Here is a 14,097-nt window from a genome sequence, read left to right on the forward strand (position 1 = left end):
CTGAAACACAGCACCATCCATTTCTGAGAGCCCAGGCTGGGAGGTGGTACTGGTGGTTATTGGTATTGATACCAGCCACACCAGCCTTCCAGCCAGAGGGCACATCCTCTGTCTGGTAGTTTGCCCCTGGTGCCACAGGCAGACAGAATGTTTTGCTTTGCTTATAGCAGTTTATTTCATTCCCTTTCATTTTTTTAAATAGCGCTTTTCAGGTTTTTTTATTTTAAATTTATTTTGAATGATAATGTAGCCACATACTTCAAAAATTAAAAGGTACAGTAGTTTTGAAATAAGTTTTGAAATCAGGAAGTATGAGACTGCACATCATCTTTTTCAAGATTCATATGGCTATTTGGGGTCCCTTGGGATTCCATAAGAATTGTAGGATGGATTTTTCTATTTCTGTGAAAAATGCCGGTAGGATATTGATAGGGAGTGCATTAAATCTATAGATTGCTTTTGGTATTATTGACATCTTAACCATATTAATAAGTCTTCCAGTCCATGAACATGGGATGTCTTTCCATTTATTTATATCTTCTTTAATTTCCTTCAGCAACATTTTGTAGTTTTCAGTATACTAGTCTTTCACCTCCTTGGTTAAGTGTATTCCTAAGTATTTTGTTCTTTTGGAGCTTATTGCAAATGGAATTGTTTTCTTAATTTCTTTTCCAGATTGTTGGTTGTCAGTATATAAAAACGCAGCTAATTTTTGTGTGTTGATTTCATATTCTGCACACTTGCTGTATTCATTTATTAGTTCTAACGGGTTTTTTTGCGGAATCTTTAGGGTTTTCTACATATAAGATTATGTTGTCTGCAAACAAATAAGTTTACTTCTTCCTTTCAAATTTGGGTGTCTTTTATTTCGTTTTCTTGCCTCATTGTTCTGGCTAGGACTTTTTAGTATTATGTTGAATAGAAGTGAAAGTGGGGCATCCTTGCCTTGTTCCTGACCTTAGAGCAAAAGCTTTAAGTCTTTTAACACTGAGTATGATGCTAGCTGTGGGCTTTTCATATATGGCCTTAATTTTACTGAGATAGTTTCCTTCTATTACCAGTTTTTAGTAGTGAAGGAGTGTTGAATTTTGTCAAATGCTTTTTCTGCATCAATTGAGATGATCTTGTGGGATTTTTTTTTCTTCATTCTATTAATGTGGTGTATTACATTGATTGATTTTAGTTTCTTAAACCACCCTTGCATTCCAGGAGTAAATCACACTTAGTCATGGTATATAACCCTTTCCATTTGCTGTTAAATTCTGTTCGCTAGTACCAGTACCGGTACCAGTCTGCAGCCTGTTAAGAACCAGGTCGCACAGCAGGAGATGAGTGGCGGGCAAGCGAGTGAAGCTTCATCTGCTGCTCCGCATCGCTCACATTACTTCCTGAAACATCCCCCCATCACTCGCATTACTTCCTGAACCATTGCTCGCACTACCGCCTGAACCATCTCCCACCTCCAACCCCCAGCCCGTGGAAAAATTGTCTTCCATGAAACCGGTCCCTGGTGCCAAAAAGGTTGGGGACCACTGCACTAGTATTTTGTTCAGGACTCCTCAGTGTTCACAAAGGACATTGGACTATTTTCTTTCCTTGTAGTGTCTTTGTCTGGCTTTCACGTCAGGATAATGCTGGTCTCATACAATGAATCTAAACATGTTCTCTTCTCTTCAGTTTTTTGAAAGAGTATGTGGAGGATTGTTGTTCATTCTTCTTTAAATTTTTGGTAAAATTCACCAGTGAAGCCATCTGGTCAGTCCTGGGCTTTTCTTTGTTGGGAGGTTTTTGATTACTGATTCAGTCTCCTTGTTACTTATAGGTCTGTTCACATTTGCTATTTCTTCATGATTCAGTCTTGGTAAGCTGTGTATTTCTAGGAAATTGTCCATTTTATCTAGGTCATCCGATTTGTTGGTGTACAGTTGTTCATAGTATTCTCTTATTTATACTCCTTTTATTTTTGTGGCATCAGTTGCAATGTCCCTATTTCACTTCTGATTTTCATTATTTGAGTCTTCTGTTTTTCTTAGTCCATGTAAGCTAAATGCTTGTCAATTTTGATGATCTTTTCAAGGAATTCATTTTTGGTTTTATTATTTTCTCTATAGTTTTTCTGTTCTCCATTTTACTTATTTTCTGATATGTGTGATTTTCTTCTGCTTGTTGGGTTTAGTTTGCTTTTATTTTTCTAGTTTTGTTAAATGCAGTGTTCTGTTATTGATTTGATTTGTGAATCTTTCTTTGTAGATTCTTATAGCTATAAATTTCTCTCTAGCCAGTGCTTTTGCTGCATTCCAGTATGTTGTGTTTTCATTTTCATTTGTCCCTAGATATTTTTAAATTTCCCTTGTAATTTCTTCTTTGAATCATTGATTGTTTAACAGTGTGTTAATTTCCACATATTTGTGTGTTCCAGTTTTTCTTCTGCTGTTGATTTCTAGTTTCATTCCATTGTGATTGGAAAAGATACTTTTATGATTCAGTCTTTTTAAGCTTATTGAGACTTGTTTTGGTCTGTCCTGGTGAGTGTTACACATGCACTTGAGAAAAATGTATATTCTGCTCTTGTTGTGTGGAGTGTTCTGCATATGTGTGCTTTAGGTCCAGTTGGTCTATACTGCTTTTCAGGTCCTCTGTTTCTTATTGATCTTCTGTCTGGTTGTTCTATCCATTATTGAAAATAGGATATCGAAGTCTTCTGCAAATTGTAGGACTGTCTTATTTCTCCTTTCAGTTCAGATAATGTTGGCACCATGTGTTTAGGAACTCTGATGTTTGGTGGGTATATGTTTATAACTGTTACATCTTCTTGGTCAGTTGACCCTTTTATCATTATACAGTGTCCTGTGTCTTATAACAATTTTTGACATAAAGTCTATTTTGTCTGTTATTATTATAGCCATCTCTTTTCTATTTTGCTTATTATTTACATGGGATATCTTTTTGATTCTTTCACTTTCAACCTGTGTATATCCTCCTTTAGATCTAAGTGAGTTCCTTGTAAGCAGCATATATTTGGATCCTGTTCTTTTATCCATTTTTTGATTAAGGAGTTTAATCCATTTTCAACATGTGCTGTATTTCCACTTATGCTATACAAGACTGCTTTTAAATTTTTTAATTTCCCTAAAAGTTTCACTCCTGCTTCTTCCCACAACCTTAGACATTCTGTCGTATTCTACCTGTATCTCTTGACCCCAGGTTCCCAAGAGTCTGCAGTTCCCCTGCTGCTTTCACACGCCACAGTGCTCACCACTGCCTTTTGCAGCCTCCATCCTGATATCTATACTATGCTACTGTTCCCATCAGTATTCTCCATTCATTTAGGTTTTCTTTAATGCCTTCCAGTAAGGTTTTTTAATTTTCAGCACATAGGCCATACGCATCATTTTTAGAATTATTCTTAGATATTTTATAATTGTGAGTATTCTAAGTGATAAGTTGTTTTATGTTTTCTGATTATTCATTGCTGCTGTACATATGCATTTGACTTTGGTATATTAATCACCAGCCATCTTTCTACACATTTCTATTATTTTTATTAATTTGTCCATTAATTGTTTTGCATTTTCTATGTGGTTTAAACAATGAAGTCATCTCAAATAATCTTTTTATTTCCTATTTTCCAGTTCTAAGTTTTCTAATATTAAATTCTCCTTGATTTCCAGGATAAACCCTACTTGGTCATGAGTTGCCATCTTTTTTTTTTTTTTGGCCACGCAGCACAGCCAAAAAAAAAACCACTTTATTGTGAATCTTGGTATATCTTCCTTTGTAGGTAATATGTTCTTGTACTTTCGAAATTTTCAGAAATTTTCTGTCTTTTATATCTGAAAATTCTGTATATTTCATTCTAATGTGTCTGGTTATCAGTTTTCCCATATATTACTTGATCAGCACTCAGTGGAGCCTTTCAACCTAAGGCCATTCGTTGTTTAATTATGTGAAATATACCCATATTATTTCTTTAAATATTTCCTTCTCTCTTCTTTCTCTGTCTCCTGTGGGATCCATTATGTGGATATTGGGCCTACCTGCTGCGCTCACCTGCCTTTGTAGGCAATGGTACAGTTTCTCCTCTTACAGTTTCCCCTCTGCCTGCCTCCCTGCTGAGTGTGGGCTGCTCCTCTATCTGACCTCACTCTGACTTGGTCTTCAGCAGTGTCCAATCTCCTGCTAATCCCACCTCCTTCAACCACTGTGTTGCTCAAACTTGGTATCTACACTTGGTTCTTTTCTATAATTCATCATCTTGTTACCACACTTGTTTTAACATATTGGCCCTTCTCTTCCAGTGGTCAGTGCTGTCAGTTGGTGGTTTTCCCTTTGCAGCAGCCGTGCTCCTCAAGGGTCTGTGTGGTGGAGACCCTGCATGGCAGTGCATGTTGCAGGAGGGCCCAGGCAGACATGGTGCCACCCAGGGTGGAGGAGGCATAGGCAAGAGCTGAGGACAGAGACTCCAGGACTGTAAAACCAAGGCCAGTCACTGTCACTCAGGCACCTCCTAGCTCCTGGCCTTGACCTCATGTCCCTGGAACACATCCACATAAGGGAGTGGCCCCTCCAGGATAGCCGTCTGCCTGGCCCTCTGCCCTGGTAGCCTTACTTGCATTCTGCTCTGGAAGGTCAGGCTACTCTGGCCACTAACCAGTGCAATCAGAGGCCAGCGGTGACTGTGCCAGCAGACTTAGGGGACACGGAAGAGCAGAACCTACCTGGTACCCACCCTTGAACTATGTCCCTCCCTGGGCCCTGCCACTCCACCCCATGTGCCCAAGCTCAGCTTTTTAGCTGTCCCAGGCCTCCCAGCATACAGAGAAATTGTTCTCATCCATCTATGGTTTCTCCAGGGGGTGCCCATGGGGCAGATGGGCACAAGGGTCTTTGTTGGGCCAGGGAAACCCCCACAGTCTAGCTCTCCTCACTGTCAGTTGCACTCAGCTGTCACTCCTGTATCCTCAGGGTCTGCGGAAGAGGGACCTGCTGAAGGAGCTGCTGCCAGTCATCGGGCAGAACCTCCGCTTCCAGCGCCTCTTCACCGAGTGTCAGGAACAGCTCGACATCTTGAGGGACAAGTAGCCTGCCCAGCCGCAGCAAGGGCAGGGCCACACTCTCGCCACTGAGGACACACAGGTCGGCCTCTTATCTCGCTGGGCTACAGGATGAGGAGACACTGGCAGGAGGTGGGCTGTTTTGCACCAGTACCGGCTCAGCCCCTGGGCACACTTCCCCTGTGTCCTGGGCCTGTTTCTCCCTCAGGGGGAGCAGCTCTGCCCGCAACTCGTTCCTCCCTCCAGGACCCCAGTGCGGAGCTGGAGCTCTGCCCAACTGCCCTGGGGCCAGTGAGGCAGCCCAGGCCTGCCGTCTCCAGCACGGTCCCCAGATGGGCACTAGCCTTGCTACTGTAGGCGCCATGCTGCTCCAGCTATGACGAATGAGCCATTTGTGAAAGAGAGAACCCTGAGACGTTAGCATATTATGCAGTCAGTAGACGGACCTGAAACCTATGTAAAAAGAAAGCCTATTCCAACACATGGACTATTTTTGTACTAGAATTTGCTAACTTGTAATATGGAATTTTCCTTTTGGCCAATAATCAGGATTTCCCTATAAGTCACTTGGACATTGGTCACTTGTAGGAAATTTAAACTCTAATTATGACAGCTACATTGAAAAATAATTGTACTGAAATTAACTTGTCTATCTTCATTTAGTTTTAATTTTTAAATGTTTGTAAAAAGAGACTTTTGGGGGGGATGGGGCAGAGGGTGGGCGATTTCTTTTGTAAGTGTAAAATAAATGAACACGCATTGGATACCAAATGGTCCTGACTTCCCCTGCCTTTTCCTTCTAACTTCCACCTCCCTCCCCTGCACTGTGAATCCCTCGCCTTTGATGTCATCTGCTTCCCCGGCCCCTTCATGCAAAAAGTCATTTCACAGCATGGAGTCACTTTCCTGGTCGTGCAGCATCTCAGGCTGAGCTGGGCGAGCGGGCTGGCCACTGTGTACCTGTCTTCTCCCAAGCCAGGTGGAGAGGTCCTTGGTTCTGTCTGTGCTGTGCTCTGGGTCTCTGATTGTGCTGGGCACCAAGGAAATCATGTAAGGAAATCCATAAATACAGACTTGAGTTTTCTGAAGAATTATCTGGAAGCTGGGATTTTCTTAGAAAGTGGTTCCGATGCTGACCCACAGGAGAAGAGACAGCCAGAATCAGAATCCTCAAGCCTGGTGAGGGCCAAGCACCTTCTCCCCAGGGTCCTGGACCTCCTCGGCACCTCCCTGCCAGGTGGCCATCCCATTGCCTGTCTCACTCAGAAGTCACGTGGCTGCATGAGAACCAGGCACACCTGCATGCCCGACAGAGCCGGCACACACACTGCATCTGGGCATGGACACCCAGAAGCCAGGCTACAAGTGTGAGCTTTTCGCTGAGGAATGAGCCAGAGATGCTGCACAGGCATTGAGAACTCTGGAGCCCCAGGATGCACGCAGCCTCGGAACTGACAGGCCTGCCTGGGATCCAAACCACGAAAAACGTGGGCCTCACTTTTCAGCTGTCAAAGGGAGGTGAGGTTAAGAAAACGTGCATGGTTGTGAGGACCAACTGGGATCACAGAGGCAAAGTCATGGCACTGAGCACATGTTCCCGTGAATAAAACTTTGACAATCAAGTGTTTTTATACACTACTATTTGGACAGGGGAGGAGACAAGCAGCAGAAAGACTGGAAACTTCTGGTTCCAGCCAAGATGGATTGACAGGGACCAAATTGACCCTTCTGCCTGAAACAACCAAAGGAACCAGTCAAAATACATGAAACAATGGTCTCAAGGCACTGGATATCAGAAAACAAAGGACAGTGATCCCTGGGAGATGGAAAGCAAAGAAGATGAGCCCTGTGACTGCCCCAGCTTCCTACCTGGAGAGAGAGTTTCCAGCCTGCAGCAAAGGGAGGGGAAGCTGAGGTAGAGCCCAGCAGGATACTTGAGTTGAAGACATGAAGCTGAGAGCCCAGGAAGACCAAGGCAGCTAGAGTTTTCAGGACAGAATTCCAGAGAGGAGGGAGCTCCATGGAGAGAGAACCCTGGAGCTCAGCAGAGGGAGTGCCTTTGCATATTCAGCTGCATACTGATCAGTGCTTGTGTGATGAGGAAATGGCTGAGGCCAGGCAAAGAACCATCTGAAAGGATTAGGGTGACAATTGTCTAGTTGTCACCCAGGGCTGGGAATAGTGCCTCTTCCTACCAACAGGACTAGAAAAACTCATAACTCACAGGCTTGGGATAGAAGAGTTACTCAGGAAGTCTTGCCTCAGTTTTGGAGAATAATTAGAGCACTGCTCCAGATCCATCTAACAGAAAATAAAGCAAGACCCAAAAGGATCAAATTGTTTCCAAGTAATTAATTACATTGCAAACCAAAGTTCCAGAGAATTTATAAGCATACAGAGGTGCCCAGCATCCAACAAGGTAAAGTTTACAGTGTCTGGCATCCACACCAGGCGTACAAAGAAGCAGGAACACAATGCAAAATGAGAATAAGCAATCTTACTGATCAGTCAAAACTGGCCCAGAAGTTACACAGATATTAGAATTAGCAGAGAAGGACATTAAAATGGTCATTATAACACTATTCCTTATGTTCAAAAAAGTTAAGTGGAGACATAGAAGACCGTAACAAGGAAGTTGCAATCAAACTTCTAGAGATGAAAACCTGTAACATGGAGATGAAAAATGTGTGGAATAGGATTAATGACAGATTGGACATTGCAGAAAAGGTAAGTGAACTTGAAGGCAGAGCAATAAAAATGCTCCAAAACAGACAATCCAAAGGAGGAAAGAACAGAAAAGAGCATCAGTAAGTCATGGGACAACGTCAGATAGCCTAATACACAGGTAACTGAAGTCCTCAAAGGAAAGGAGAGAGAAGGTGGTGATAAGAAAAAATATTTGAATAAATAACGGCCAAAAATTTACCCCACCCTTCCTGCTGTCCCTTGTGTCCCTACAGGCAACCTCTGTGCCACTGTGCCCTCATCCCTACCATAATGTCATGCCTGCTGACCTCCCTACGCCTGTCCACTGATGCTCCACACCTTCCCACTACCTCTGCCTGCTGAACTTGTTTGCACGCAGAGCACTGGGTGTATTTTCCTGGGCTGTATCTCCCTGCCTCTCTCCAAGTTCTGACCTGATCCCCTTAGGCCCCTCCCAGCTTCAGCCTGACTCACAGGAGTCAGAGCCCTTTACACATTAGGCTGATGCTGTGGGAGGTTGTATATACCTGCAGCAGGTACACTGAGGAGATAAGGCAAAGCATAAGATAAGATAAGGCATAAGATAAGAGATAAGGCATCGTCTCTTTCCATGTTAAATCTATTATTCCTGTTCTCTCACATATATGGCAAATATTTTCTCAGTTCATCTTTAAATTTTATTTGTGTGTTAATTTAAGCTTTTAATTTTTGTGAAATTTAATTTTCTTTTTTTTAATATAATTTTTAAAAAATATTTATTTATTTGGCTGCTCCGGATCTTAGTTGCAGCTCATGGGATCTTCGTTGCTATGTGCAGGATCTTTGTTGTGGCATGTGGGATCTTTTAGTTGCAGCATGCAGGATCTAGTTCCCTGACCAGGAATCAAACCCTGGCCCCCTGCATTGGGAACACGGAGTCTTAATTGCTGGACCACCAGGGAAGTCCCTAATTTTTGTTCTTTTGTAACTTATTTTTTTAACCTTAGGACACTTCACCAGATACATGGATGGCAATTAAAATAAGCACAAAAAAAGATGTTCAATGTCACCAGTCATTTAGAAAATGCAAATTAAAACCACAGTGATATAACAGCACATACCTATTAGAATGTCATAAAGTTAAGAATATATATAAAATACTGAGTATTGAGGATGTGGAGCAATTGGAGCTTTCATGTATTGCCAACAGGAAGGCACAATAGTATAGTCACCTTAAATAGTTTGACAGTTCCTTGCAAAGTTAAACGTACAGTCATCAGAGGACCCAGGTATTCCACTCTTAGGTTTTTGTTTTTGTTTTGTTTTTAAAGATACATAACATTTTTCATCACAAGGATATCTCATGTTTCCCTTTAAAAAAAAAAACAGCTTTACTGAGATAAAATTCTCATAACATGTAACTCACCTATTTAAAATGTACAATTCAGTGGTTTTTAGGATAGTCACACATATGTGCAACCATCACCAGTTACTATTAGAATATTTTCATCACCTCAAAAAGAAACCTCATGCCCTTTATCATGCTCCATACCCCCATCCCTACCATCCCTAAGCAACCACCAGTCTACTTTCTGTCTCTATAGGCTTGCCTATTCCAGTATTTCATACAAATGGAATCATAGACTGTGGTATTTTGTGACTGGCTTCTATAGCGTAATGTTTACAAGATTCAATCATGTATCTGTACTTCACTCATTTTTATGGTCAAATAATATTTAATTGTATGGGTATACCTCATTTTGCTTCTCCAGTCATCCACTGATAGACATGTGGGTTGTTTCCAGTTTTGGTGATTATGCATAATGCTGCTCTAAACATCTGTGAACAAGTTGTGTGGACATGTTTTCATTTCTCATGGTTATATATATGTAGAAGTAGAATGAGTAGGTAATAATGTGACTGTAATTGTTTGAGGAATTGCTGTACTGCCTTCCAAGTGACTGCACCATTTTACATTCATACCAGCAGTGTATGAGGATTCTGATTTCTCCACATTCTCACCAACAATTCTTTTTTTTTTTTTTTGGCCACGCTGCACGGCTTGTGGGATCTTAGCTCCCCAGCCAGGGATCAAAGCCAGGTGCCCAGCAGTGGAAATATAGAGTCCTAATCACTGGACCGCCAGGGAATTCCCTCACCAACAATTCTTATTGTCTGATTTTTTTTATTATAGTCATCTGAATGGGTGGGGGGTTTTTTTTCTTCTTTTTTTTTAACATCTTTATTGGAGTATAATTGCTTTACAATGTTGTGTTACTTTCTGCTGTATAACAAGGTGAATCAGCTGTACGTATACATATATCCCCATATCCCCTCCCTCTTGCGTCTCCCTCCCACCCTCCCTATCCCACCCTTCTAGGTGGTCACAAAGCACCCAGCTGATCTCCCTGTTCTATGTGGCTGCTTCCCACTAGCTAACTATTTTACATTTGGTAGTGTATATATGTCAATGCCACTCTCTCACCTAGTCCCAGCTTACCCTTCCCCCTGAGTGGGTGGTTTTGATTTGCATTTCTCTAGTGACAAAACATGTTGAGCATTTTTTAATGTGTTTATTGGCCATTTGAATATCTTATTTGGAGAAATGTCTATTCCGATCCTTTGCTAACTTTTAAATTGGGTTATTTGTCTTTATTATTGAGTTGTGGGAGTTTTTTATACATTCTACATGCAAATTCCTTATCAGATATATGGTTTACAAATATTTCCTCCCATTCTGTATATTTACTTTCTTGATAGTGTCTTTGAAGCATAGAAGTTTTCAGTTTTGATGAAGTCCATCTATTTTTCTTTTGTTGCTTGCGCTTCTCTGGTCTCATCTAAGAAACCATCGCCAAATCCAAGACCATGCAAATTTACTCCTATGTTTTCTACTAAGAGTTTTTTTTTTTTTAATGAATATGTTGAAGTCCTAACTCTTAATTAATTTATTTATTTTTGCTGTGTTACGTCTTTGTTTCTGTGCAAGGGCTTTCTCTAGTTGTGGCAAGCGGGGGCCACTCTTCATCGCGGTGCGCGGGCCTCTCACTATCACGGCCTCCTTTGTTGCGGAGCACAGGCTCCAGACGTGCAGGCTCAGTAGTTGTGGCTCACGGGCTAGTTGCTCCGCGGCATGTGGGATCCTCCCAGACCAGGGCTCGAACCTGTGTCCGCTGCATTAGCAGGCAGATTCTCAACCATTGTGCCACCAGGGAAGCCCTCTACTAAGAGTTTTATAGTTTAAACTCTTACATTCAGAACTTTGATCCATTTTGAGTAAATACTTGTATATGGTGTGAGGTAAGAATCCAACTTCACTGTTCTGTTTGAGGCTATCCAATGTCCCATCATTTATGAAAAGTTTGTTCTTTCCCCCATTGAATGGTCTTGCCACCCATGTTGAGAATCAGTTGATCATAGACACACGGGGTGTTTCTGGACTCAGTTCTATTCCATTGATCTATATGTCTTTTCTTATGCCAATATCACACTGTCTTGATTAATGTTGTTTTACAGTAAGTTTTGAGATCAGGAAGTGTGACTCCTCCAACTTAATTGTTCTATTTCAAGATATTTTTTTGCTATTCTGGAGCCTTTTGAGTTTCCATATTAATTTTAGAATCAGCTTGTCAATTTCTGCAAAGAAGAAAGCTGCAATTCTGATCGGGATTACAATGAATCTGTAGATCAGTTTGGGGAAGGCCATCTTAAAATATCTTCCAGTTGATGAATACAAACAGATTACCATTTATTTAGGTCTTTAATTTCTTTCAGTAATGTTTTATAGTTTCTGGTATATAAATTTTACATTTCTTTTATAAAAATTTTCTATGTAATTCTTTTTAATGCCATTATAAATGGAAGTGTTTTTAAAATTTCACTTTCAGATTGTTCACTACAAGTGTATAGAAATACAATTGATTTCTGTATATTACTCTTGTATTCTGCAACCTTGCTAAATTCATTCATTAGTGTTAATAACTTTTACTGGGATCCTTAGGATTTTCTATATATAAGGTCATGACATCTGTGAATATAGTTTTACTTCTTTTCCTACCTAGATGCCTTTTATTTCTTTTTCTTGCCTAATTGCTCTGGCCAGACCCTCCACCTAGTACAACATTGAATAGAAGTGGCAAGAGTGGACATCCTTGTTTTGTCACTGATCTTAGGGGGGAAGCATCCAGTCTCTCATCATTAAGTATTATACTAATTCTGTTTTTCTTATAGATGCCCTTCATCAGATTGAAGAAGTTCCCTTCTAATGCTAATTAATTTATTTTGTATATTGAACCATCCTTGGTTCAAGATAAATCCCACCTGGTAATGGTATAAAATTTGTTTATGTGTCACTGTGTTTTTGAGGATTTTTGTGTCCATAGTCATAAGACAGTTTCGCAGTTTATTTGTGAGGTCTTTTCTGGTTTTGGTGTCAGGGTGTTGCAAAATGAATGAGTAAGTTGGGAAGTATCCCCTCCTCATCTGTTTCATTGAAGAATTTGTAAAGAATTAGTAATGATTTGTTTAATGTTTGGTAGAATTCAGCAGTAAAGCCCTATGGGCTAGTGCTGTTTTTGTAGGTGGTTGTTTTATTACTAATTCTATCTTTCTGTTTCTTACAGGTCTATTTGTACTGTCTATTTCTACTTCAATCAGTTAGAATAGTTCATCTTTCTAGAAATTTGTTCATCTAAGTTATCCAATTAATTGGCATATAATTGTTCATAATATTCCTTTATAATCCTTTTTATTTCTGTAAAGTTAGTAGTGTCCCCTCTTTCATTTCTGATTCTTATAATCTGAGTTTTCTCTCTTGTGTTCTTGGTCAATATAGCTAAATGTTCAACGATTTCATTGATCTTTACAGAAAACCAGCTTTTGGTTTCCTTTATTTTCTCTATTGCTTCCCTATTCCTTATTTCATAAATTTATGCTCTAATCTTTATTACTTTCTTTCTTCTGCTTGCCTTAGGTTTAGTTTACTCCTCTTTTTCCAGTGTCTTAAGATGGAACGTTATGTGATTAAAGCTATAAAATTTCCCTCTAAGCACTGCCTTAGGAGGATCCTACGAGTTTTGGTATGTCGTGTTCTGGTTTTAATTCATCTCAAATTATTTTCTAATTTCTCTTTTGATTTCTTCTTTGACTCATTGGTCTTTTAGAGTGTGCTGTTTAATTTCCACATATCTGTGAATTTCCCAATTTTATTTTGTTATGGATGTAACTTTATTCCATTGTAGTCAAAACACACTTTGTATTGTTTCTATCCTTTAGATTTAATGAGGTTTGTTTTATGGCTTATGCCAGAAGTGTTCCATATACACCTGAGAAGAACATATAGTCTGTTGTTAAGTGCAGACATGTTGCTCTTTTACAGCCACACCACTTCCCTTTCACCCCATGATCTCCTTAACTCATAGCAACCACTAATCTGTTCTCTACATCTGCAATTTTTCATTTCAGGAATGTAAAATAAAAGGAATCATTCTGTATGTAATCTATTGGTATTGGCCTTTTTCACTCAGGATAATTGAAGATGAATTCAAATTGTTTTATGTATCAGTACTTCGTTCCTTTCTATTACTGAATACTATTTCACGGTTTTGCTACATAGTTTATTTAACCATTCACCTGTTGAAGGACATCAATCAGGCTGATTCCAGTTTTTGGCTATTACAATTAAAGCTGCTATTAAAGTTTTTATATAAATATAAATCTTTGTTTTTCTGAGATAAATGCCCAAGAGGACAATTGCATGATACAGTAGATGCAGGTGTAATTTTTTCCTTTCTTTTTTTTTGGCCATGCTCTGCTGCACAGTTTGCAGGATCTTAGTTCCCCGACCTGGGATTGAACCCAGGCCACAGCAGTGAAAGTGCTGAGTCCTAACCACTAGACCACCAGGGAACTCCCTGTAATTTTTCAGTAATCTGACAAAGGCAATTCAATGAAGAAAGAATAGTCTTTTCAGCAAATGCTGCTGGAAGCACTGGACATCCACATGCAAAAAAAGAAAAAAGGATCTAGACTTTTTTAATGCTGCTCTAAGAGACCTTTAAGGAATGAAAAGACAAGACTCAGTCTCAGAGAAAGTATCTGCAAATTATTTATCTGATAAAGGACTTCAATGCAATATATACAAACTCTTTAAAGATCTCTAAAATTTCAGCAATAGGAAGACAAGCAACACAATTAAAAAATGGACAAAGATCTGTACAGATACCTCACCAAAGAAGATATACAGATGGCTATAAGTATGTAAAAAGATGCTCAACATCATATTTCAATAGGGAATCTAAAATTCAAAAAACAATGAAATACTACTATATACCTATTAAATTGGCTAAAATCCAAAAAT

The 14,097-nt window shown here is 39.9% G+C and overlaps 1 protein-coding gene and 1 non-coding gene across 7 annotated transcripts in view; one reads left to right on the forward strand and one right to left on the reverse strand.

The window, feature by feature from the left end:
* The window catches only part of HIRA (histone cell cycle regulator), a 74,057-nt gene extending 68,230 nt beyond the window's left edge, over positions 1 to 5,827 (forward strand). For all 6 annotated transcript variants that reach the window (XM_024763719.1, XM_024763720.1, XM_024763722.1 and 3 more), the window contains one exon: positions 4,966 to 5,827. In XM_024763719.1, coding sequence (XP_024619487.1) covers positions 4,966 to 5,082 — 117 coding nt within the window. In that variant the 3' untranslated portion in view covers positions 5,083 to 5,827. The remainder of the gene's footprint in view (positions 1 to 4,965) is intronic.
* A 7,747-nt stretch (positions 5,828 to 13,574) lies between these two features.
* TRNAE-UUC (transfer RNA glutamic acid (anticodon UUC)) lies at positions 13,575 to 13,646 on the reverse strand. Its single transcript has one exon. It is a non-coding gene; the product is annotated as a tRNA-Glu (tRNA).
* Between the last annotated feature and the right edge of the window lie 451 nt (positions 13,647 to 14,097).

Source organism: Neophocaena asiaeorientalis, unplaced genomic scaffold, assembly GCF_003031525.2.
Source record: "Neophocaena asiaeorientalis asiaeorientalis breed wild unplaced genomic scaffold, Neophocaena_asiaeorientalis_V1.1 scaffold110, whole genome shotgun sequence".
NCBI lineage: Eukaryota > Metazoa > Chordata > Mammalia > Artiodactyla > Phocoenidae > Neophocaena > Neophocaena asiaeorientalis.